The 25,325-nt window shown below is 52.0% G+C and overlaps 1 protein-coding gene across 1 annotated transcript in view; it reads left to right on the top strand.

The window, feature by feature from the left end:
• KIRREL1 (kirre like nephrin family adhesion molecule 1) overlaps positions 1 to 25,325 on the top strand; it is a 105,150-nt gene that overhangs the window by 67,129 nt on the left and 12,696 nt on the right. The window contains exons 2-8 of the mRNA XM_080986012.1: positions 7,912 to 8,061; positions 14,459 to 14,608; positions 18,722 to 18,879; positions 21,583 to 21,733; positions 22,613 to 22,718; positions 23,146 to 23,294; positions 24,084 to 24,211. Coding sequence (XP_080842138.1) covers positions 7,912 to 8,061; positions 14,459 to 14,608; positions 18,722 to 18,879; positions 21,583 to 21,733; positions 22,613 to 22,718; positions 23,146 to 23,294; positions 24,084 to 24,211 — 992 coding nt within the window. The remainder of the gene's footprint in view (positions 1 to 7,911; positions 8,062 to 14,458; positions 14,609 to 18,721; positions 18,880 to 21,582; positions 21,734 to 22,612; positions 22,719 to 23,145; positions 23,295 to 24,083; positions 24,212 to 25,325) is intronic.

Below are 25,325 nucleotides of genomic sequence, written 5' to 3'. Positions count from 1 at the left end.
GTCCTCATGGTTCTGAGAAGAGCACTCATTTAGACAGAAACGTGGCAAGAAGCCTTATACACACCCTTGGGCACTGGGGATCAGCAGGGGTATTCTGACACTGCAGACAGGATCCTATCCCCGGCTCTGCCTGAAGACACCACTGAAACCTTCTAGATGCAAAGCAGGTGCACTCTCACACTTCCGGCCCTTCCCAATCTGAAATGTCGGGAGGTCTTACATGAGAGTGTTCTTCCCCCACAGTTGGAAGGTCAGCTGACTGCATGACTTAGGTCAGATTTTGGCCCAGGGACTGCCCAATTGCTGACTCCCCGCTGCCTGGGGCTCTCTTCTCTCCCCGCTTCCATGTGAGTCTCTAAGCTCCGAGTTTCTGGAGCGAGAATCGGAGTCTTTGTACATAAATGATTTCTTGCGATCTGCCTTAGCCATTATTTTCTTCTTTGGCTCAATAATCGATACGGCTGCGGTGTTTTCTCTTATCTGGGAAGAAGCGACAACAGGGCTAAATGAACTCCCTCTGCAGTGTGTTACTCATCATGTATATAACTGTTCTGTTTGCAGAGGGAGCCTGATTTGTGGGTTGCTGGAATACCAGGAGTGTTTTTTTACCTGTGTGTGCAAGAAGCAGGGCGGGCGACGGGAGGGGACGCCTGGCACTTGCCATGCAGAATGCATCATGCACACTCCCTCTTGGCAGTTTTGCAGGGTCCGGTGCAGGTTTTATATATATATATAAATCTCCTGCCTTTCACAATAGCCCTGCAAGGTAGATCATGAGAATCGTTCTGTTCTGTGCCGACACATTCCTGTGTCTAGTTTTAAAAGGACCTTCACAGAGTGGAGCATTTCAGGATGGTGAAGGGTGTGGAAAATAAGTTGTGTGAGTAAGGGCTGAAGGACCCACCTTCTGTGTGTCTGACCATGGGTGTAGGCAGGGAGGGGCAGCTGCCCCCCCCCAAAAAAAATCAATGAAAATACATGGCTAACTGAGGTTCTGCCTGTCCCGCCCCCCAACAAAAATCCTGGCTATGCCCATGTTTCTGACCCAATGGGGCTTTTCTGATGTTTGCAAGGGGGAACCAGAAGTTGTTGGACTCCATCTCCCATCATCACACCTGGAGCTGCTGGGAGTTGTGATCCAGCTATCTGGTGCCGTTCCCATTTCTGCTTTTAAAACCTCGCTGGTGAGCAGCATTGGATGCCTACAGACCAGCGCTTCTCCTGGAATCAGGGAGTGGTGAGCCTTGGGCCTTTCAGGCTTGCAGCACCCGCCTCCCCCCTGGCTGGAGTGGGGAGTCCAGCAATATCTGCCGGGTCCGTGAGGTCCTTCTCACGCTCGTTTTCTTCCCGCATGTTCCTTCCGCTGGCAGGCAGGAGGTGTGTGCGCTCAGAGAGCGAGAGCGAGAGAGCGATGGCAATGTACCTAATACACACACAAGCACGCTCCATATCTTTCGCCGCCAGATATTAACAGGAGTTTTCCTCCTCATTGCGCTCCCATTCCGGGGACATGCTTCACCTGTTCATTTCCGCCTGCCGAAGGCCCTGCGTTTTCGCCCCATTAAAAATGGCGGCTGCTCCCCGCCTGCCTCTTCCAATGGGTTGAATCTTGATTGCCGCCCTGCTGTTCCGGGTACCAGCCTGGAAATGCTGATAGCCTTCTTCTGCAGAGTTTGGAAATTCTGGAGAATTAACAGCGTTGGAGCAGTTGAACGTGCGCTTTCCACGCTGGAGGAAATGTGCCTTTTTGGTATTCTTGTTTTATTTTATACGTTTGGAGGTTTTTAGGCGGCAGGAGACGTGCGAGGGGGAGGGATGCCCTCTGGCAAGCACCTTTTGAAAAGGGTTCCTGGTACCTCTTACTCTCTCTGAGCGGAGCAGATGAAGAAGCCCGCACATCTTTTCATCTGACAATTTTTTCGTTGGATGCGTATGCATTATTAAGGCCTGGAGAGGGAAGGGAGGAATAAATGGCTATTCTCTCTGCCTCCCTCTCCTCGCAAACCTTATTTCTGCCTGCTCTTTAGCTACGATTACAGGGAGGTTTATCATTTTAATCTGCTTGAAATGTCATCGGTACGAGGTGTAATTACGGCAAACCAACAATGGCTCCTCTCCCTCTCAATACACACTTGCGTACTGTACACACACACACACACACACAAACACATTCTGCAACATTTCTCGAAAGGAGCCTGAATGGAATTGAAGACTCAAAAATGGGGGACTGGAAAGAACCCCGTTTTCCCTGTCCATATCCAAACCTAAGAAGAGCCTGGCATCAGGACAATGGCAGCTCATCCAGTCTGGCCTCTTCCTCTCACAGGGCCCAAATACCGCGAAGATCTTAGGAATCCAGATAGACAGCCTCTGCAACTGGAGGTTCCATAAGGACAGAACAAGAGCCTGGGCAAAGGCGGCCCATCTGGCCCAGCACCCTCTTTGCGCAGTGGCTGACCAGTGGCTCCAAAGTGGCAGACGCGTGGGCACCCTGCCTGCTCTGCCACTTCCGCCACTGGCACATGAGAAGCACCCAGTATTGACCACAGCACTGTCCTTAGCATATGCGCCACCAGGGTGCAAAGATCTGCCCAGCGCCCCCAAACTTAGTTTAGCCCCCAAACTGGTAGCTTTTATGATGATATAAGAGTTAATTTCGCGTGCACGGTGCCGTTGTGAATGCCAAGCACCGCCGCTGGCACAGTGCATCTTTGGTAAATGAGCAAACAAAGTCGGAAGTCCTTTAGTGAAACAGTAGGTATACGTTCGGTAATACCTAGGTATATATGTATTCTGTTTTTCTAGCTTGATCAAAATTATTTATTATTTCATAACAGGTAGATAGTTAAAACCTTAGGTGGCTTCAGCAGCAGGTGCCCCGCACCCCTTGCACCCCCGGGGAAAGACAGCCCTGATTGGCCAAGATCATGCCCAAAATCCTGCAAGATCTGGCCTGAAATTGGTACTGGTGCCACTTCAGTGGAGGCAGAAGGGCATGGTGCTGCAGGTGGCAGGACAGGGCAAGGTGGCATTCTGCCCCGGAAAACTCGCAATCAGGATCCGGGCACCAGAGCCCTCTTGCTTCCTATTGGGTCCAGCGACTGGCATAATGTATTCAGAGTGTGACAGAAGGCCATTGGGACTGGCCCAGTCTGAGAATGGCCAAAACAGTGGTGACACATTCACTTCTAAGAAGGCCCGTTAAAGGTCCATTAATTTCACTTGGTCTACTCTGAGTAGACAGTTCGCTGCTTCCTAGCCAAGGATCTGCTGCTCCTGTGATCTCCTCTCCTCGCTCTTCCTCCCTCTCTGCTCTGATCTTTCCCCCTCCTTGCAGCCTCTCCACCTGCTCTCTTGACGCGCCTGGCGTCACTTTGATCTCCCCTGCTCCTGTCACCTTCCTCCCTCTGAGCTCCTTCACGTCTTTCTTTCTTTCTGTTTTCTCTCTCCTCTCTGTTCCTGGCAGGCCTGCCTCCCACCTTCCCCCAATGTCACTGAAGGGTCTGTCCAAGTAGAGTTGGGGGAGACACACTTGCACAAACTCACACACAAGATCAAAGGACTGCATAAAGTTTGTGTGAAATCCTATTGAATTCCCCTGTATGGTTTTGGAAGACTCCTCCCAACCTGCGAGTCGCTGGTGGGAAACTAGGATGAGATTAAGGAGGCGGAGCAGTGGGAAGGGGGGAAGGAGAGGTCTTTGGGTAGGTGCCCCCTCCAGCCTCCGCCCTGTGGGGTGGAGATCGCCCAGCTGCAGAACTCCAAAAACCCAGCAAAGCTCAGAGCAAGAAGGGGGGAGCTCCTTTGGTGTTAGCCGCCCTGAGCCCAGCCGTGGCTGGGGAGGGCAGGGTATAAATAAATTGTTATTATTATTATTATTATTCCTCCAAGGACAACCGGGCTGTGGGTGGCGGTGGTTGGAGAAGTTAGCGGTTCTAACTCTGGAATATGCATCCCAGAATGAACATGAGAACTCCAAAACCAGCGTGATCAAACATTCCAAAAAGACTGGAGTAAATTTATAGAATACAGTGGTACCTCTGGATGCAAACGGGATCCGTTCCGGAGCCCCGTTCGCATCCTGAAGTGAACGCAACCCGCGTCTGCACATGTGTGGGTCACGATTCACTGCTTCCGCATATGCGCGTGAGGTCATTTTGAGTGTCTGCATGCGCGAGTGGTGAAACCCGGAAGTAACGCATTCCGTTACTTCTGGGTCGCCACAGAGCACAACCCGAAAATGCTCAACCCAAGGCTACTTCAACCCAAGGTATGACTGTACTTGAAGGACAATTGCAAGCAATTCACAACACTGGCAGGACTTAATGAAGGAGACTTGTAACAATGATGATATATACCTTTTTACATATTGGTTAAAAAGTTTTGATAAATGAAGGAACATCAATGTAAAGAGGAAGAAGTACAAATGCTATCGTATAAAAAAAGAATTAAGGTGACCATGAGATGGATGGGTGGAAGGTCAACTGTTTATTTGAACAAATAATATGGAAAATATGAATGTCTTTTAATAGTATAAAATGGAAACTTAATAAATATTATATATATATATAAAAAGCACAGAATGAACATAAGAACAGTCTGCTGGATTAGGCCAAAGTGGACCCATCCAGTCCGGCCTCCTGTTCTCACAGTGGCCAAGCAGATGCCTCAAAGGGAAACCTGTAAGGAGGACCCGAGTGCAAGAGCAACTCTTCCCTCCGGCCATTTCCAGCAACTGCTATCCAGAAGCATGGCGCCTCTGACTGTGGAGCCAGAGCAGAGCCATCCTGGCTTGGAGCCACCGGCAACCCTTTCCTGCTCCTCCTCCTCTCAAAGCCCTCCAGGTTGGTGGAAGAGAGTTCACAGAACCGTAGAGCTGGAAGGGACCCTAAGGATCATCTAGTCCAACCCCTGCAACGCAGGAATATGCAGCCGTCCCACACGAACCTGCAACCCCCCTGGTGTTATCAGCACCGGCTCTAGCCCACAGAGCCAACGTCCAGCGTGAAGAAGGACTTTCTTGTATCTCTCCGGAATCATCTTCATTGGATGCCCACCAGTTTGAGCGTTATGAGAGGGGAAGAAAACTTTCCTCCACCTGCTTCCTCCAGGCCACATAGAATTTTATCAACTTTGCCTCTCACTCGCCTGTTCCTCGCTGGGAAACCTTGCCATTCTAGCCCTTGAAATGGCATCCCTGGCTGGTCTCGCTTGCTATAGCTGGCCATTTTTTGACTTAGCAAACTGAGTGGGAGGTTTTGAGCCCTGGTCCTAACCTGACACTAACCACTGCACCGCACTGCCCACTTTCTTTTTTTATTTTTGCTCTCTGCTTTCAACTCAGAGGACAACACCCCACCCCCTTCACCCTCCCTGGGCCTTGAGGAGCTTGAGAGGCAAAGCAGAAGGAAAGTTCCTGGCCTGTTTAATCACCAAGGACATTTGCATGACAGGGGAATCTTTGTCTGCTCCTCCTCCTCATTCCCGCTTTACATAACACCAGGCCAGAGGGAGGGAGGGAGAGACCCTGCTTTCTGGTTTCCCACAGGCAACGCTTGGCCACTGTGAGAACACGATGTTGGCCAAGATGGGCCCCCTTTGGCCGGATCCAGCAGCCAGGATCTTAGCCACCAAGGCTGCTCTCTGCCCTTCGCAGCTGCAGACGGCCACGCTTCTGATTGCCAGTTGCTGGAAGACGCAAGAGGGGAGAGTTGCTCTTGTGCTCGGATCCTGCTTGTGGGTGGCCTCCACGAGAGGAGGACGCTGGACTAGATGGGCCCCCTTTGGCCTGATCCAGCGGGCTCTTCTCACGGTCTCCCAGCCTGTCCTCATTTCCCCCTCGGTCTCCCTGTGATCCTTTATCCCTCGCTGAAGACTTGTCCGCATTCACCGGTGCTGTAGCCTGTAATCGAGTTTAACTGACTAGATTAATTGATTTTTTATATAAAAAAACCTTAATCAACTCAAAAAGCATCTCCAATGAATTGGGCAACAGGTTGGTGTGTTGTGGTTTGGGGTTTTTAAAAACCCCCTGCAAATTATTTTTGATACAAGGACTTGCTTAAAAAAAGCAAATGCCCTCTGGGCTTAGAGCATGCAGGTTGGATGGATTTGTTGTTTGAGAGCCAGAGTGGTGTCCTGGCGAGAGTGTCAGGCTGGGCGCTGGGAGAGACCAGGGTTCAAGTCCCCCACGCAGTTGTTATGCGGAATTAAAGAGGAACATGGTCGAGATGCTGGCAGTGATTGCAGACAAGATCTTTTCCCCAGCCCTGCCTTGAGATTCTGCCTGGGGATTGAGCTGCCCAGATGGGCAGGGTATACTTCCTCCTCCTCCTCCTCCTCCTCCTCCTCCTCCTCCTCCTCCTCCTCCTCCTCTTCTTCTTCTTCTTCTTCTTCTTCTTCTTCTTCTTCTTCTTCTTCTTCTTCTTCTTCCCCCCCACTAAGCAACAGACCTTCCCAAACAGCAGGATGAGAAGCTGCCATCTACTGAATTGCTCCCATGAGATCAGTCTTACTTGCACTGACTGGCAGCAATGGCTCTCCAGGATTTCAAGCACGGGGGGGGGGGTGCTATTCCCAGCCTGACCTAGAGATGCTTTTGGCTGGTTGATCTGGGGACCTTCTGCATGCCAAGCAGGTGATCTGCAGAGGAGAGCCTCCGCAGCTGGGCCAGACCAGGGTGGGGAAAGAGGGACTAAAAACAAACAAGGGTCACTAGTTTCATTGGGCGGGATGGTGGCTTTGGGGCTGAATTTATTGCGTCTATTCCAAAACAACTCTCCAAACCTCTGAGCGCAGGCTGCCAGCCTGGGCTGGGGAGAAAAACTGCTCCTCTCCTCTCCTCTCCTCTCCCCAAGAATTTGCCTGCTCCCATTTCTTTTTCCTTTTTGTGACTTCATTTGAAGTCGGTGGGCAATGCAGCCGGTTCTCTCCCCCCGGAGCCCGCACAGAGAGGCTGGCGTTGGGGAGGGGCCTTCTCCCCGCTGCCGATCAATCTCCCTGTAACCCCAGGGCTGGCGGTTCATTTGGGTGCCATGTGACGGCCGCGGCTGCTCTAGATAAAAAGAAAGGGAAAAATCTACCGCTATCGACCTGATCTCTCTCTCTCCTCCCGGGCAGAGAGAGAGGGAGACGGGGGGGGGGGGAGCAAGCTGCACTTTGCACCCACAAGCCGACGGAGAGCGGGCGACGCGGGTGCTGTCAGGCCCAGGGAGGTGAGGGGGGCAGCGTCTGTGCCTGCATCGACTTCTACTGGTGTCGGGTCCCCATTAGCGCCTGCGTCTTCTGGTGGTGGAAGCAGAACAGCAAAGTGTGAAGGAGTAAAAAACCAAAGTGTTGGGCTGCCTGGTGCTTCCCTGTTTGCAATGCCGCAATGCCCTTACACCACTTTGTTAACAGCACACTTAAGAGATAGCGCCGCCTGGTGGCGGTTAGAGGGAAAAACACGCACGAGGCACTTCAGTGCACTTTGATGTTGCTCAAGTACCCCTACTGCTCCTCCAGCAAAGGCAGAAAAGCTGCTGCCAACTTATTTCTTACGTTTATTTATTGGTTGCCCTCCTGCCCCATCTTTTCTACTCCCAGGAGCTCCAGGTGGCAGACGTGGTTCTTCCCCATCTCTTTTAACCCCTACTACAACAACCCTGTGAGGTAGGGCTGGGCTGAGAGGCAGTGACTGGTCCAGGGTCACACCCAGTGAACTTCGCTGCCCAAGGGGGGATTTGGAACCCTGCTCTCCCCCAGGTCCTAGTCCAACTCTCTAACCATTACGCCACCACTGGATTAATAATAATTATGCTTTAATTAAAGCAGTCAGACGCATATTGATAAAACAATAACAGCAATGATAAGACTTCCTACGGTATAATTTGGGGTCTGTTCTCAAACTCTCCCACCTCTTTCTCTCTCCAGTTCTGCAGACCCGCTTTGTCGAAGAGCCTGAGGACCAGACGGTGGTGGCTGGGCAGAGGATTGTGCTCTCTTGCGTGGTGCTGAACTATTCCGGGATCGTGCAGTGGACGAAGGATGGCCTCGCCCTGGGGATGGGGCAAGGCCTCAAAGGTAGAACCAGAGAATTGGGCCGTCGGAAGGGACTCCTAAGGGCCATCTAGCCCAACCCCTTCCTTGCGTTCTGTGTGTGGTGGTGCCGGGGGTGGCCTGCACTGTTATTTTTGTCCTGCGAAGGAGCTTTGCTTTGCACCCTGAATTTTTCTTCTCTCGGGCTGTGAAATTGCCTTTTTGGGGGGTCTTGGCTGCCAGTGTTGTGCTTTCAGCTGGCTTCCCAAAGCAACGCTCGCCCTCTTTCCCTCTCAGTCTCTTCACCTCCAGCCTGGCTGTGACATGGAGACGGCTGGAGCTCAGCGGGGAGAGCATGTGCCTGGCATGCAGAAGGCTGCAGGCTCAATCCCCACTGGCAGCGTCTCTAGGCAGGGCTGGGACTCGCGCCTGCCTGAAACCCGGGAGAGCGGCTGCCAGCCAGTGCGGACAATCCTGAGCTAGGGAGACCCGTGGCCTGACTTGCTAGAAGAGAGATGATCTTCGCCTTTCAAGCACTCTTTTTTATTTTTCCAATTCATCAATACCTGTCTTTTTGCTATACTAAGAGAGTCCATTTGCACTGTCCCTTTGTTAGCATTTCTTGGGTATATAATTCAAAAGGATATTTTTCCTCTGCAAACTTTAGATTATTCCATACAGTCGTGTTGATCGTTTCTATTACCCTCTGCCCAAAAATTACCAATAGAGGGCCTTGTAATAACAGAGGATTTAACAAAGCATCGTCTCCCACCCCCTTTATGTGCCTCAGGGTGGAACTCTGGAAGCTGTGCAGGGAGCAGGCAGGACAGTGAGATCCCTCTGGCTTGACCTTGTCTACACCATGTCCAAAGCCCATTTTGGGGGGCAGTTGGTTTAATCTGGTTCCTATGGGTAAAATCCTTAAAAAACCTCAACAACCTCAACCTAAAAGCAACTTCAATCCCAAAAAAGATCAACAACTTTGGGGTAAAATCCTTAAAAAAGTTCAACAAGGTTAACAACTTTGGTTGGCCCTCACGGCCCTTCACTTCATCAAATCTGGCCCTCTTTGAAAAACGTTTGGACACCACTGGGCTACATGGACTGGCAGCACCTCTCCCTGCTTGCAATGGGACCTTTATTACACAAAGCAGACATTCTGTCATGTCTATTATTTTTATAATTTATACCCCGCCCATCTGGCTGGGTTTCCCCAGCCACTCTGGGCGGCTCCCAATTGAATATTAAAAACACAATACAGCATCAGACATTAAAAACTCCCTAAACAGGGCCACCTTAAGATGTCTTCAAAATGTCAGATAGTTTTTTATCCCCTTGGTGGGAGGGCGTTCCACAGGGCGGGTGCCACCACCGAGAAGGCCCTCTGCCTGGTTCCCTGTAACCTCACTTCTTGCAGGGAGGGAACTGCCAGAAGGCCCTCGGATCTGGACCTCGGTGTCTGGCTGAGTGATGGAGGTGGAGACGCTCCTTCAGGTCTACTGGGCCTTTGAGGCCGTTTATGGCTTTCAAGGTCAGCACCAACACTTTGAATTGTGCTCAGAAACATAATGGGAGCCAATGCAGGTCTCTCAAGACCTCATTGTTCTGAAGCAAGGGCAGAGGGAGCTGCCTTGGCAGAGTCGGGCACTTGAGCCAGGCAGCTCAATATTGTCAGGCAGGCGGCATGGCCAGCCCTAGATTGAGATGCCAAGCGGTGGAGCCTGGGACCTTCGGCATGCTGAGCAGGTGTCCACCGCGCCCTGTGGCTCCTCTCCTCCCAGTCCTGGGGCAGAGGGTTGTCACATGAGGAGGGTGGCGACGCATCTTCCCTCTGTGCATAGGAATTTTATGATTTCAAGAATCCTCCCTTGGTCCCACTCCTCTCTCTGCTCTGGCTGCCCCATTGAGTGTGCCAACAGCGCCACCTACTGGGAGAGGGCGTGGGCATCCCACACCCTTCTTTCCAATTTCATTCTTGATTTCTTTTTCTTTTTTAACGCTCTAGCTTTAATTTTGGAACAGTTATCGCCTTGCAAAATGGATCCCCCAACTTTATTTCCTTTCACAAAATGATCGATAAGAATTAATAACAATTTTAAGAAGGCTCAAAAAGTTCAAAGAGCGGCAGATCAAAACTCGCACCCACAAGGGGGTATAGCCTTGCCTAAGCAAAAATGCTCTCAGCTGGTGCCAAAAAGGGCACCGTGCCTAATGCCAAAGGCAGGGGGTTCCGGGGTGCAGATGCTTCCACGCTGAACTATTGAGTTCTTGCAGGGATTGTGTGGCACCTGCGACAGGGCCAGTTCTGCAGATCGAAGCTGTCAAGGGGGCACATGGGGCGTAAGGCAATCTGGCAGGGAAAGTGGGGCAGGGAGGCTTGCGAAATAAAAAGACACATCACAAGAGGAAACAGGAGGGGAGGGAAAAGGCGGAGGAGGGAGATCAGCCCTTGGAGTCCCGAGCAAAGGGCTGGGCAACAAGGACCTCCACTCCAAGGCAGGCCGGTCTTCCCTTTCTGGTGGCAGCAGGGCAGATTCAGGGCTGTGTGAGTGGGGCACTGGGCGCTGAGCTGAGGGGGCACCCAGGAAGAGAGGCGCTGGGCTTCGGGAAGAAGGAGTGAGGCTCTAAGAGGGTCCTGGAGTCCTCCCGCCTCCTCCCCAAAGCATAGCTGTCAACGTTTCCCTTTTTTAAAGGGAAATTCCCTTATTCCGAATAGGATTCCTCGCAAGAAAAGGGAAAAGTTGACATCTATGCCCCAAAGCCCAGTTAGCGCTTTCCCAGCTTTAAGAAGGAGGCACGGGGATCCAGGACTCTGCCGGGGCCCCAGCACCTCCTTCCCAAAGCTGGGCACCGTTGGAAAGGCAGCTTGAGGGCTGGGAGGGGCACTAAATTTTGGGCGCACACAGAGCACCGTTGTAGCCGATTCTGCCACGGACACGAGAAGATCCTGCCAGATCAGGGCAGCGGCCCATCTAGCCAAGCCTCCTGTTCTTACAGTGGCCAACCAGCTGCCCATTACACAAAACCCACAAGCAGGATCCGGGCAAAAGAGCAACACTCTCTTGCTGCTTCCAGCCGTGGAGGCAGAACAAAGCCATCCTGGCTCATCGCCCTCGATAGTCCTCTCCTCCCCCATAAATTTATCCAGTCTTCTTGTAAACTCCCTCCAGTGGCAGGGAGTTCCACGGTTCAACCCTGCACTGTGTGGAGAAGGACTGGCTGCCAGTCAGTGTAGACAATGCTGAGCTAAAGGATCCCAAGGTATCTTCCTGTGTTCTTCATTCTGGCCAGGAGAGAGGAAAGCAGGCTCCTTTTGTGGCCGGTGGGGATGGAGTGGGGGGGCATTCAGGCTGGTCCTCTTTCTAGGGGGCAGGAGGGGGCAGCCCCCCTTTGGACTCCCCCGGCCAGAGCGGGATGCCCTTCTGTTTTTCCGGCCTTTGTTAATTAACTCCTCGGACTGTTACTTTGCAGACGTCTGCCTGACCTTTTCCCCGTCCGCCCTGACCAAGCCATCGCCCGCCTCCACAGACCAGCGTCCTGGGAGTAAAACAAATAAATGAAAATAATTAAAACCTGACGCCGAGGTTATTACGGTGGTACACCAGGAGAAAGCTGCACTCTGCCACTTTTAACGAGGAAATTATGCGCGCCGAGCTCATTTGCATATGTTGACATTCTTTTTCTTGGCACCTGCTCTTCCTGGAGGGGGGCGGCGAGGTGGACTGAGCAGGGAGCCCCCTTGGCGCTGCCTCCCCAGCCCACGCAGAGGTTGCACGGGTGCAGATTTTGCAGGGGGCTTCAGGCGCAGGTCCACAGCCTTTCTAAGGGCAGAAAACGGGCTCCTTGGGAATACAAGCCGCGGTACCGACCGCCACACAGATCTGTTCCAAATTCTGCGGCTCTCTCCCATAGTGGGGAGAAATGGTTCGCCCCGAGAACCTGCTTGCTGAATCGAATCAAACAGCAATGGGGTTTGCCGCAGATCGTCATTTGTTCCGATTCAGCGGTAAACAACAGGTTTTCCCCGGAGAAAGAGGTGGGACCAAAAAATCTGTATAAACCACTGTCCGGACCCGTGACTCCAAAGCACGGCACAAAAGGAAAATCTGGAGGAGCCCAGGCCAGTCCGGAAATTTGGGGATGAGAGAGGAGGGTCATCATGAAGCGTGTGCAAAATGGTGCCTATGCAGACACACAAGTGCTGTTCCTACGTTCAACTCGGCACATGCCCAGAGTTTCTCTCACCCTGGCTTGTGTGACTAAGGAAGAACGCCTCTCCCTTCGCTGCTTAGCTGCAACGCAACAGCCCCGCAATGTCGCCTGGAGGTCTTCCTCTCCGCCCGGTTTCTGCTTCAGCCCCACAGGGGAGGGAGCCTGAGATGCCCCCAGCGGCGTAGCGTGGGTTATCAGCACCCGGGCAAGGCAAGTAATTTGCGCCCCCTAACCCGGGGCAAGGCAAATAATTTGCGCCCCCTAACCCGGGGCAAGGCAAGTACAGTAATTTACTCTCCCAAGCAGCAGCAGCAGCGAGGCTTCTCTTTCCCCCGCGCTCTCCTGGAGCTGCCTCTTTTCTTTCCTTTTTTCCCTTTCTCCAAGGCTTTTCGCTTTCTCTCCTTAATTGATTCCTCCTCCACACCGCAGCGTTTCCTAGCTGCTTCCCCCCCCCTTCCCCTCTCTCTCCTCCTCGCTCTGCTTGCCTTGCCCTGCACCGGCAGCAGCAGGCGCAGCCAGACCCCCGCCAGCCAGCCCGCCCGCCCGCCCACCCGGCTTCCTCTCCTTTTTTTGCCCGCGGCAGAAGGCTTCGCTCTCCCCCTTCCGCGACCTCCTCGCCAAGCCGAGCGAGCGCGGCTCCCTAACCCGTGGATTTTAGTAGGGGCAGAGAGCTGCTAGTGCGAGCGCGCCCCCCGCCCATGTTGCGCCCGGTGCGGCCGGCCCCCCTGGCACCCCCCACGCTACGCCACTGGATGCCCCCAAGCAGCTGCTCTGGAAAGGCTCCGATTCAGGGCCCCAGCACTCTGCTGCACAATGGTGTTTTACTTGAGCGTAAAGGCAGCCTGCCTCTGGCAGAGGAGTGTGCTGGTTGCTTGCAACGTCCGTCTTCAGCTCCCAGTAGCCTGAAGGCCAAGTGGGATTCAGAAATCCCAATTTTCAGACACACACACTTTGGCAGTCAAATTAAGGAGCTTTATTAGGAATAAAGGGAGAGGGAAGCAGGAAGAAGGGACGCGGGTGGCGCTGTGGGTTAAACCACAAAGCCTAGGGCTTGCCAATCAGAAGGTCAGCGGTTCGAATCCCTGCGACGGGGTGAGTGCCCGTTGCTCAGTCCCTGCTCCTGCCAACCTAGCAGTTCAAAAGCATGTCGAAGTGCAAGTAGATAAATAGGTACCACTCTGGCAGGAAGGTAAACGGTGTTTCCGTGCGCTGCTCTGGTTCGCCAGAAGCGGCTTAGTCCTGCTGGCCACATGACCCAGAAGCTGCACACTGGCTCCCTCGGCCAGTAAAGCAAGATGAGAGCCACAACGCCAGAGTCGTCCGCAACTGGACCTAATGGTCAGGGGTCCCTTTACCTTTTAAGCAGGCAGAAGGGCCAAGAGAACCCAAAAGGCACCCAGGAACTCCTCCGAGTCTATTTGCTTCACTCTCAGATTTGCTCCCAAGGGATCATCAAGGCTGGCCAGCTCCATGGAGGATCCCACAGTGGATCTCTGGCACTGGAAAGGGAACTGGATCCCTGGCGTTGGGAGGGGAGGTGCTGAGAGAAGCGGCTCAGCTCCTCAAAGGCTCACTCCACTCTCGGGGGGGAGATCTTTGCTCTTTCTCCTCAACTGGGCATTTGAGGTGCCCATTTTGTATACAAAGAGGGCAGGCAGGACACACTGGCAGGCTCCCTGGGAGAAATGGTGGCCGACTCGGGGCCCAGGAGGCAAGCCTGGCACTCTGGCTGGGCTACTGCAGTCCTCTCCCCCCGGGGCTGCCTTTGAAGACTGTCTGGGTGCTCCAGAGGACGGAAATGCAGGCGCCTGGCTTCCCAATTGCTTTATTCTCCGTCTGGTTCCCTCCTTCTCTGCACCGCTCAGGAACGCTAAATGATCAAGTGCTATATAAATGCCATAAATAGGAGAAGCCTCTTTTCCCTTGATAGGCCTTTGGGAACTGCCTGCTTTTCAAGGAAGGGGCTTTTAAATAATGCTGCACAGTTTTTATTATTATGTTTATCATTTCTCTTTTAGTAGATGTGCTTCTTAATTCGACGGCAGCTTAATTATTTGCTAGTGATGATCTTTTCTATGTTTTTAGTTTTTCATGTTTTATCTGTCTTGTCTGAATTTCTGCGTAAGCCGCCTTGTGTTGCAGTCCTGGGAAAAAGCAGGCTAATAATAATAATAATATTGTTCACCATGGCCTGACCATTGCATCTCCTTTGTTTTAAAATCTCTCGCAGCCTGGCCCCGGTACAGGATCATTGGAGCCTCTGATTCTGGGCAATACAACCTGGAGATCACGGATGCCGAGCTCTCGGACGATGCCCTCTACGAGTGCCAGGCCACAGAAGCCGCGCTTCGCTCCCGGCGCGCCAAGCTGACAGTCCTCAGTAAGTGCTGCTCTGGCATTTCTCCTCGTCTGACCCCCCCCCCGCCATCCATTTGGGGAAGAACTGAAGACTAGAACTCGGGACGCCTCTTAGAGAAGTTCTAAACTGTGCTGTGCGCGGATCTCTAGCTGTTCCTGCAACAACCTGGATTCTGTCCTGACTCCTCCAACATCCCACTTCACTGGAACCCCCGTTGGGTTTTAGTATTATAAGGGGGTGGGACCTCTGTCCACTTTCACACCTGACAATCTTGGGCCCCTCTATCATGGCCCCTCTTATTCTCTTTAAAAATATATATATATTGAATTGAACATTATTATTATTTGTTCACAATTACATCATAGCAAATAATAACAAATTGAAATCTCCACACTCCCCCCCCCCCGACTTCCCTCAACTTCCCCTTCTGGTTTTTTACATATGAACTTGACCTGCTTACAATACTATATTTCAATATTATATCCTTAAATTAAATGCTGTTATATTCTCATCATTTTGACCTCATTTCTATAGCTTCCATGTTTATATTGTTAATTGTAAGCGTTTACTCAAACCCTGCTAGTGAGTCCATTTCTTTACTTTGATTCTGTAGATACAGTATAAATGGTTCCCAATCTTCTTTAAAATCTCTGTTGTCTTTGTCTCTGAGTCTTTCCGTTGGCTTCGCCATTTTGCCATAGTCCATCAGTTTCTCTTGCCATTGTTCTTTGGTTGGTATTTCATCACTTTTCCATCTTTGGTCTCATAAAATCCTAGCCACGGTTGTCGCATACGTGAACAGTTTTTTCTTCTCTTTTGGCATATCTTGACCTGAAATGCCTAGTAATAAAGCTTCTGGTCTTTTAACAAAAGTTATCTTAAACATTCTTTTCAATTCATTATAAATCATTTCCCAATATTTTTTATTTTTATTTTACAATTCCACTACATATGAAAGAACGTTCCTTCTTTTCCTTTGACCCCTCTTCTTCTCAAAGCTGCTCCAGGCTACGGCCCTCTTCTGGAAACCTCATTTCTTCTGGTGCTACAGATAACAATGGCGACTTAGCTGTGCTTCCTGCATTGCAGGGGGTGGGCTGGATGACCGCTGGGGTCCCTTCCAACTCTACGATTCTGTGATTTCCTGAGGAAACCTCCCAAGGGACACCTGTCCCTCCTTCTGGGAGCTCATGAAGACAAAGTGGAGCCACCGAGATGCCCCTGACTCTCCCGGTTTTTTTGGGGGGGGCAGATTAGGGTCAGACTGACCCCAGCTCTGGTAGCAATCTATCTCACTTGTGGGGCAGGGGCAGAAATAACCTCCTAGCGAAGATTTCCTCTCCATTTTTGCTTTTCCTTTCTAATGCAGTTGCTGTGGGGGCGAGAGGAGGGAGCAGGCAGGCAGAAGAAGCACAGATCCTCGCCCCCCCTTCTGAAGTTTTCCACAGGGTCTAACAATCCTCTGCAGCTTTTATGAAGCAAGTGGGGGAAAACACAAATTTACAGCCCCCCACGGCAAGTGTAACTCATGCTGGCCATGAATATATATTAAGGCATTAAGAGCGGAGGGGGAATGTGGGGGGGGGGGGCAGAGGCGCGATCAATGGGACGAAACGGCCTGATCCTGCGGGTGGCGGGGGGAGGGGAGGGGGGAGTCGTCGTAGGAGCAGCTTTGGGGATCCAGGACCGAGAGGAAGGGAGCGCTGTCAAAGACGGAGAGGGGTTTTGGTGTCCATTTCCAAATATCTAGGGGGCTGCCCCGTAGAAACTGCAGCAATCTTGTTTCCGGAGAGCAAGATTGAAACCGACTGATTCAGATTTTGAGGGCGGAGATCCCAACCGAACATTCAGAAGGGGAAAGGAGACAGGCTTTTGCCAGCCCCCAATCCACATCGGGGAGCTGTGGTTGTTTGGGGATGGGGGGGCAGACTCTCCCTCCCCACCCCATTTGCACCCATGGTGCCCTTCCCTGCCCAAACCCCACTTGTGGCCATGAGAATGGATCTCTGGGTGTCTCTAGCGGCCTGCCCCAGCTGCTGACCCCAAACGGCCGGCTGTCAGCCGCATGGAGGAGACGCGCCAGTAGGAATACCAATGGCCGAGGCTGGACTCCCTCCCCACCCCAGTGGCCTGGCCTGAGTCAGTCAAGGGAAGGTCGGCAAGAACAGAAATCGTGGAGCTGGAAGGGAACCCAAGGGTCATCTAGACCAACCCCCAGCAGTGCTAAATAATCCCTGGCCTCTGCTTCAAAACCTCAAGCAAAGGAGAGTCAGCCGCCTTCCCAGGGTGTCTGTCCTCCTGCCCAATGGCCCTTGGCTCAGCATCTCCTTCCTGGTCATTCCACTGGTCAAGGTCCTGCTCCTTCTGTCCTGAGCAGCAGGAAACAGACTTGCTCCATCTTCCCTGTGACAGCCCTTCGGGTATTTGAAGACGGCTCTCATATCTCCTCTCGTTCTCCTCTTTTCCAGGCTCAACATCCCCAACTCCCTCGGCCATTCCTCACAGGGCTGGGCTTCCAGCCCCTTGGTCATCTCAGTCCCCCTCCTCTGCCCATCTTCCAGCTTGTCCATCTCCTTCTCAAATTGTGGCGCCCAGAACTAGACACAGTGCAGTGGTACCTCGGTTTACGACCAGTCCAGTTTACGAATTTTTCGGTTTGCGAACTCCGCAAACCCAGAAATGGTGTCCCGGTTTGCGAACTTCACCTCGGTCTACGACCGGAATCCGAACAGTGGAAGGGAAGCCTCCTTAGGGAAAGTGCGTCTCAGTTTACAACCGGTTTCAGTTTGCAACCGGATTTCTGGAACGGATTAAGGTCATAAACCGAGGTACCACTGTCTTCCAGGTGGGGTCTGGCTGAGGCAGCATAGAGTGGTATTATTACTTCCCTTGATCTGGACACTAGACTTCTCTTCCTGCAGCCTAGAATAGTATTCGCCTTTTTTGCTGCTGCATCACACTGTTGGCTCCTGTTGAGCTTGTGTTCTGCTGAAACCCCTTGATCCTTTTCACCTGTACATTTTGGCTGCAATTGCTTTGTGATTAGTTGCAAGCCAAGAGGGGGAGGGAAGCCTCCCCAAATCTCTTTCCTAATCAAACGCCTCTTGCCTCTCTTTCCAGCTGATCCCCCTCATTGCTTCATAATTAACAACCGCCAACGAGACGCCCCATTTTCTCCCCTCCTTCATCTTCATTTCTTCCTCTGAACAAGGCCTTTTTTTAGCAGGTTGTTGCTCCTATTATTATTTTAAATTAAAAGGGTGATCATAAATCAATAATGGACCCCTGTCTATATCTAAGGAAAATGAATCCATCAAAAAAAGAAAGGGGGGGGGGAGCCTGTCTCTTTATCTTCCTGAGTGACAATCAGGCTGTCAACTCGGTCTTGATTTTTCTTTCCCAAAAAAGAGAGGGAAATCGTGAGGGACCCTCTGTTTCCCTGTCACTGAAGCAGCATCAATATTTCAGAATTATGCAGCCTGGATTCTTTTATTATTTGAGGGGAGGTGGAATCCTGCGAAGTCGTGGCGTGTTTTGAAGAGCTCCTGCTCTCCACCCAGCTAGCTTGCGCGGAGCAATTTTAAAACAAGACCCCTCAGGAGAGAACAAGGAGGGAGAGCCCAGCCTTCCGAAATCTCCGCAGGTAGCAGGCAGAGTTCCTCTCTGCCTTGCGGAAAGAGCTCATCACAAAGAGGGAGATAGATATATATATTTCATCAGAGAGGAGCGGAGCGGAGGCAGCTGCTTCTTAAATCCCCCCTGTGGAACTGAACAGAAGAAGAGTAGAATCACAGAATCAAAGAATCGCAGAATTATAGCGTTGGAAGGGACCCCAGGGGGTCATCTAGTCCAACCCCCACATCTTTCACCCCATAGAAAGCAGAGGGGGCTAAGCAGGGCTGCTTCCGGAGGTTGGTGAGCTCACCTGAGGCAGCAACAGGGAACACCTATGACTCCCAACTCCTGACATCCCTGACCATCGGCCCGGCTGGCTTCTGGGGCTTCTGGGAGTTCAGCCACACCTGGAGGACCTCTAATGGCTTCCTGGCCTGGGGAGCCAAGTGTATCCTAAGGCGGGGGCAGCATGTCGGTGTTCAAAGGGATGGCTGACCCTCTTTGCCTCTCCCTCCGCAGTTCCTCCCGAGGACCCCGTGATCGACGGAGCCCCTGAGATCCTGCTGCGGGCTGGGACCCCGCACAACCTCACGTGCCGGGCGCGCAACGCCAAGCCAGCCGCCACCATCGTCTGGTTCCGCGATGGGGTGCAGCAGTTGGAAGCGGCCACGACCACGGTAGGGACGGGGGGGGCTGCTCCGAATCCAGCTGGGGGGCAGGGTGACAAAGGAGGCGTCTCCTTAGTTGCAGCACAGCAACGTTTCCATGTATGCCAGACCCCTGGAGATGATGTGATATTGCAGGCGGAGACCATTCTGCATGCATTCAGTTGCTGCATAGCTGTGGATTGGCGGGTCGTTTTGGATCCAGAAGAGGGGGGTCTTTGAAGTTATATTATGAAGCCTCCTGTATTTGCTGGATCCGGGAATGGATAAAATTGAAAAAGCTGTGGGAAATCCTTGCAGGACTTCCAGGGGAGCCTAAACTCCCAGGACAGGGTGTCGCAGGTTTTCTGGCTTTGCGGAGAGTTTTGTGTCGTCGTTTAGTCTTGCCTCAGTTTGCACATGAGTAGAACCTGCTGGATCAGGCGCATAGCCCATCTAGCCCAGCATCATCTTCTCACGCTGGCCAAGCAGATGTTCCCCATGGGAAATCCACAAGCAGGATTTGCGTTCCAGAGCCCTGTCCTCTTCTGCGGTTCCAGCGTTGTTGCCTCTGACAGTAGAGGGCAGAGCAAAGCCGGGGTGGGGAGGGGCCCTCTCCTCCTCCATGAATTTGTCCAATCCTCTTTTAAAGCCATCCAGGTTGGTGGCCATCACTGCCTCCTCCTGTGGCAGGGAGTTCCACAGCTTAATGCTGAGCTGCGTGGACTTTCTTGCGCCTGCCCTGAATCTCCCAACGGCCAATTTCATTGGATGCCCAAGAGTTCTAGCATTATGGCAGAGGGAGAAAAACATTTCTCTGTCTGCTTTCTCCAAGCCAGGCAGAGTTTTGCAAACTTGTCTCTTCTTCCTCACCTTTTCACTTAATTGAAAAGTGCCACACGCTGCATTTGAGCAGGGAGTTCTGGCTGCCTTCTCAACCCCGCTGTCTCCTCTATCCAAACCTGGAGCAGAAGATGTGACTCTGCACCTTCTGGTTCACCAGAGGGAACCCAGCCCCCCACCCACCTCAGGAGGGGGCCTGATTCTGGCTTGGCTCTTGGAACGGAGAACAGAAGGAAAGGACCCAGGAGTTCCAGCTTCCTTCCAAGGAGCTTCAGAAGCAAGCTTTTCTCGCCCCCCACCCCATTTTTCTTTCTTTTGTGAGTGGAGGAAAAAGAGGAATTAATGGGAGAGAAGTAGCTATCTCTGGCTGCCAGCCACCTTGGCTGTGCTCTGCCTACATCTTTAATCTTGTTTTTAAGTTGTATTTTAATCAATTGTTTTTATATCTGGTGTTAGCCACCCTGAGCCCGGTCTCGGCTGGGGAGGGCAGGGTATAAATAAAATTTATTTTCATTATTATTATTATTATTATTATTATTCTGAGTGACGGCTCTGGGCTTCCCTTTGGGGCACCTGATTTGCCACCCTGAGCCAGGATTCTGTGCCTTGCCTGTTTCTCCCCAAGCGGCAACATGGGGGTGCGTCCCCCCCGGCCCCTGGCCAGGTCCACCAGTCTTTTCCATGTTCTTAGATGCTGCCATTGTGCTCAGCTCTTGCGGCATCCGGCTGAGCCCTGCAGAAAAGGGATTCTGAACTAGATGAGCCTCCCTTGGCCGCATCCAGCGGCCAGGCTCTTCTTCTGTTTCTATGGAACCTCCAGCTCCAGCATGCAGCCATTGTGAGAGCAGGAGGCTGAGCTAGACGGGCCATGGGCCTGATCCTGCAGGGTTTCTCTTGCATCCTTACGACTAGAAGGAGCCTGGCTGCATTTTGCACGGACCGCCGCTTCCAAATTAAGTCTGGAGCCGAACCAAGTTCCTGTTTCGTTCTGCCTGTGCCCATTAAAGGCCCAACGAGGTTGTCGGAATTAATGTTATCGCCCCATAAATGTCTGGGGGGATTAATGAGCGGGAACGGCTTGGCTCAGGAGCCAGCGCAGGGAGGGGGCCGTCAGCGAGGAAGTTCCAGTGCTGGTGACTGGGGGGGGGGGCGGAGGTGGGATTCAGAATTGAGAAGGGAGAGGAAAACTCCACAGAGCAGAGAGAGGATTTTCCTGGTGGGGAAAAGAGGGAGGAAGAGAACGCCACAACTGGATATGAGGAAGGGCTGGAGCTCAGTGGCAGAACACCTGCTTGGCATGCAGAAGGCCACAGAATCAAGCCCCACCGGCAGCATCTCCAGGTTGGACTGGACAAAGACACACACCCCAGCTGCTGCCAGTCAGTGTGGGCAACACTGAGCTGGAAGGGCAGAAGGATCTGACTCTGTCTAAGGCAACTTCCTTTGTTCTCATTTAGATCAGCCCTTGATTCGGAACCACAAGGACTGGAATCGAAAGTTTATTTTTAGAGGGCTGGAATCCTTATTGTTCCTGTTTTTATTATGCATTTGTTTTTATCTTGTGTTTTTATGCTGCCCTGAGGTCTTCAGATGAAGGGCAGCATGCAAACGTAATAGATAATAGTAATAATATCGTGTTATCGTAAAACTGTAGAGTTGGAAAAGGGACCCCCAGAGTAATCTAGTCTAACCCCTGCGATGCAGGAATCGCAGCTAAGGAATTCTTGCCAAAGAGCTCTCACCATCAGAAAGTTCTTCCTGATGTTCAGTCAGAATCTCCTTCCCCGTTGATCCGGATCCTGCCCTCCAGAGCAGGAGAAAACCAGCTGCCTTCTTCTCCACCCCCCAGTCAGCCCTTCCCCACACGGCCGTCTCCTTCTCTTGTCCCTCCAGGAAGTCTTGCCGGACGGGAAGCGAGAATCCACGCTCAGCCAGCTCCTCATCAACCCCACCGACCAGGACATCGGCCGCATCTACATCTGCCGCTGCGCCAACGACGCCGTCCCGGCGGGCAAGGAGACCTCCATCAAGCTCAATGTTCACCGTGAGTGGAGGGCGGCCTCGTTCTCAGTGCCCCCAGATATCCCAAGGGGGTACCTGAGGATGCCATGGGGCGTTGGCACCGTCTTGGAGGGCTCATCGGAGAAAAGCAAAGTCAGTGGCCCCCCTGGAAGCAGACCCAAGGAAATGAATAGGCCCCGTTTGCCCATCAGTGCCAGTGGGTCTCCTTGGAGCAGAAAGCCGTTGGACGCCACTCAAAAGTTGGTTGTGCTGGTGGCAGAGGCTGGCAAAGGGGGGGGCTCGATCGTTATGGTTGTTATCTGTATGTTGTGGGTGTTTTGTATCATGTCATATAATACATGTGTTTAAAATCAATTAATTTTTTTAATTATTGCTCTTCATACACCCACACCCCGCTCAATGTTTTTAGCTGTTTCGATCTTATCTGTGAGCCACCTTGCGTCCCTGCCAAGGAAAAAGGCAGGATATAAAACAATATTATAATACAGTCAAACCTCGGATCCCGAATGCCTCCATTTTCGAACGTTTTGGCTCCCGAATGCTGAAAATCGGGAAGTAAATGCTCTGGTTTTCGAATGTTTTTCGGAAGCTAAACGTCCAACGTGGCTTTATGTTCAACAACCAAGGTTTGACTGTAGTAATAATAATAACAATAAATTATTATTAATAATAATATGCTGTAGACCCATGGGACTTAGTTTGTTTTCCCATCCTGAGGAGAGGTTGTTTTTCATATTACACGGTCAGCCAGGTAGAGGAATCTCAGAACCAGATTGAAGGAGTGCTCTTCTCGAATGACTTTTACTTCTGGCAATTGGCCAGGAAGGGTTTTTTCCTGCTTTGCAGGCAAATGGTGTTGCTCCCCCATCCCCTAATGCCCTTCCTTCCTTCTGCCCGGCAGACCCCCCCACGGTGACGCTGTCCATTCAGCCCCAGACGGTGCAGGAAGGAGAGCGAGTCACCTTCACCTGCGTGGCCACCGCCAACCCAGAGATCAAAGGCTACAGGTGAGTTGGGGTGAAGGTGGGGAGACCGCAGGATCAGGCCAAAGGGGGCCCCTCCTGTAGCTTCTGGCAACTGCTCTTCAGAAGCATCGCTGTCCCCAACTGCGCAGGGCAGAGCACTGCCACTGTGGCTTCTAGCCATCAATTTCCCTCTCCTCCTCCATGTATTGGCCCAGTCCTCTTTCTATAGCCAGCCAGGCTGGTGCTCATCATTTGACTATGCCCTAGGTGAAGAAAGATTTCTCCCTCCCGAATCTTCCAACACCCAGCTTCACTGGACGCCCACAGTGTCCATTTTATCCACTGCCCCTTGTGGCAGGGAGTTCCACAGTCTAACCCTGGGAGACAGCTCCTAGGAGGAGGGTGGAAGAGGGGGTTTCAGAAGCCTCCCTGCTTCTTCTGATGCCACTTTCTCCGCACCCGCCCCCAGGTGGGCCAAAGGCGGCATCATCATCGAAGACGCCAAGGAGAGCAGGTACGAGACGCAGGTGGACTACACCTTTTTCACGGAGCCCGTCTCGTGCGAAGTGCACAACGACGTGGGGAGCACCAACGTCAGCACCCTGGTGGACGTGCATTGTGAGTGTGGCTGGGGGGAAGGGGGGGGCGAGGAGGTGACCTGGAAGGGCTCACCTGGAGATCCTGGCCAGAGGCAAAAGGGGAAGAAGGCACAGGGGCAAATGTCCCCTTGGTACAGACTCACAGGCAAGCGAGAGGCAGGATCAGAGTTTGGGGAGCATCTCCAGCCAGGGAGGGGGTGGCCTGGGAGAGGGGCGTGGCCTGGGAGAGGGGCGTGGCCTGGGAGAGGGGCGTGGCCTGGGAGAGGGGCGTGGCCTGGGAAGGGTCCCTAATGCAGGAAAGAGAGGCCAGCCCATCTTGAGCCCTGTGACCAAGCAGGTCACTGTTTGACTTCCTGGAGGAGCGGCATTCGGTCAGATCCTGGCCAGATCCATTTACCAGCCAGCCAGTCCTTCTGTGTTCTGCTGCCCACGATGTCTGCCTTAATACACACACATTTTAGATGTAAGTTTGGCTGTCACAGGTTCAGTCAAGCAAGAGAGAGAGAGAGAGAGAGAGAGAGAGGAGAGCCCCGCCACAGGATCAGGCCCAAAGGGGGTCCCGGCTAACCTGGCGTCCTGTTCTCGCAGGGGCCAGCCAGGTGCCCCGACGGGAATCCCAGGAGCAGAACAGGCATGCAAAAGCCCTCTGCAGTTGCCTCGCCTGGTATTCCGAGGTAGACTGCCCCTGGCCATGGAGGTTCTGCTCTCACAAGAGACCTCTTTATGGAGACAGGGCCCAAGGCCCACCTGGTCCGGTCTTCTGAGAGAGACGGGGGCAGATCTCCTGACGCTCCCGTTCTCTCCCCAGTTGCCCCTCGCATCGTGGTGGAGCCCAAGCCCACGACCACCAACGTCAGCCTGGACGTGACACTCACCTGCGTGTGGGCAGGAAATCCTCCCCTCACCCTCACCTGGACCAAGAAGGAATCCAACATGGTCGGTACCGTTCTCTTCCCTCTCCTCCTGACCCCAACCTACTCTCGTTGGGGCGATCTGGCCCCGGGTGCCCCTGCCTTGGTGTTGGGGGGGGGTCCTGGCCTTGACAGGGGAGCAAATTAGGCCGGCCGTTCCCATTCCCAGATTGCTCAGAGAGAAACAGGCTTGTGCCTCCAGGACCAGAATGTTTATTTGCTGGGTTGTAAATGAGGGAACTGCCTGGTTTCATCTGCTGTTTGTATTGATCCGTTTGCAAGTGTGTGTGTGTGCTTTTGCAGTGAGTGAATTTGCTTTTGCAGTGTTTCTGCGGTGGTGATTTGTTGGATATTTTAAACAAATCCCTTCTACTTACTTCTTTTCTTCTCTTTTTTCTAAAAAAGGTGTATTACATACACACTTTTTTGGAGTTGTTCTCTAATCAAATATTCTGGATATCCGTTCAGGCTAAAATCTCTGATATATTAGGATATCGTATACCGTTGGGACCGAAAACAATTCTGCTTAGTTTTCTAGCAGACGTTATTCCAAAAAATGGTCAAGAAATAGTGTTTTACCTTATAACTACTGCTAGGATTATAAGAACATTGTTTAGGGGAAGCATATCTCCTACAAGATCTCAGTGGATTGAGAACATTTGGCCCATAGTAACTATGATTAAGCTTATTACAAAAGAACACATATAAAGCAGCCTAGCAGACTGATGGGGGGAAATGTATTTTTGGTAATGCTTTGGAACAACAAGTTAAATGATAATAATAATATTCAACCTTATGCTGCTTTCAGCCAGCTGAACAGTATTTCTTTATGATCTTTTATCTTGGGTTTCTTATGTTTATTAAAGAAATGGTTTTTCTAAAATAAAATCCATGCAAGGGGGCCAACAATATAGACCACTAAATAGATAAAATGGACAGGGTGAGATCCAGCTAATGAGTCTTGTCTGGGACCACTTCTGCTTGTATTGTGGAACATCTCTCCTCCTCCTCCTGTGCCCCCAAAATCGTTGCAATTCTACGTGCGGACGTTGCCCCCCGGTCATCTGACCATTTTTAATAGTCTTTCTCTCCTAGAAAAGATTGCACAGGTTACCCTGTTTAAAGTTTAAAAATCACGC

The sequence above is a fragment of the Podarcis pityusensis genome, assembly GCF_964106645.2.
Source record: "Podarcis pityusensis genome assembly, chromosome: 16".
In the NCBI taxonomy this organism is placed as follows: domain Eukaryota; kingdom Metazoa; phylum Chordata; class Lepidosauria; order Squamata; family Lacertidae; genus Podarcis; species Podarcis pityusensis.
The sequence above is the reverse complement of the archived record's forward strand: the minus strand, read 5'-3'. Positions and strand labels throughout refer to the sequence as shown.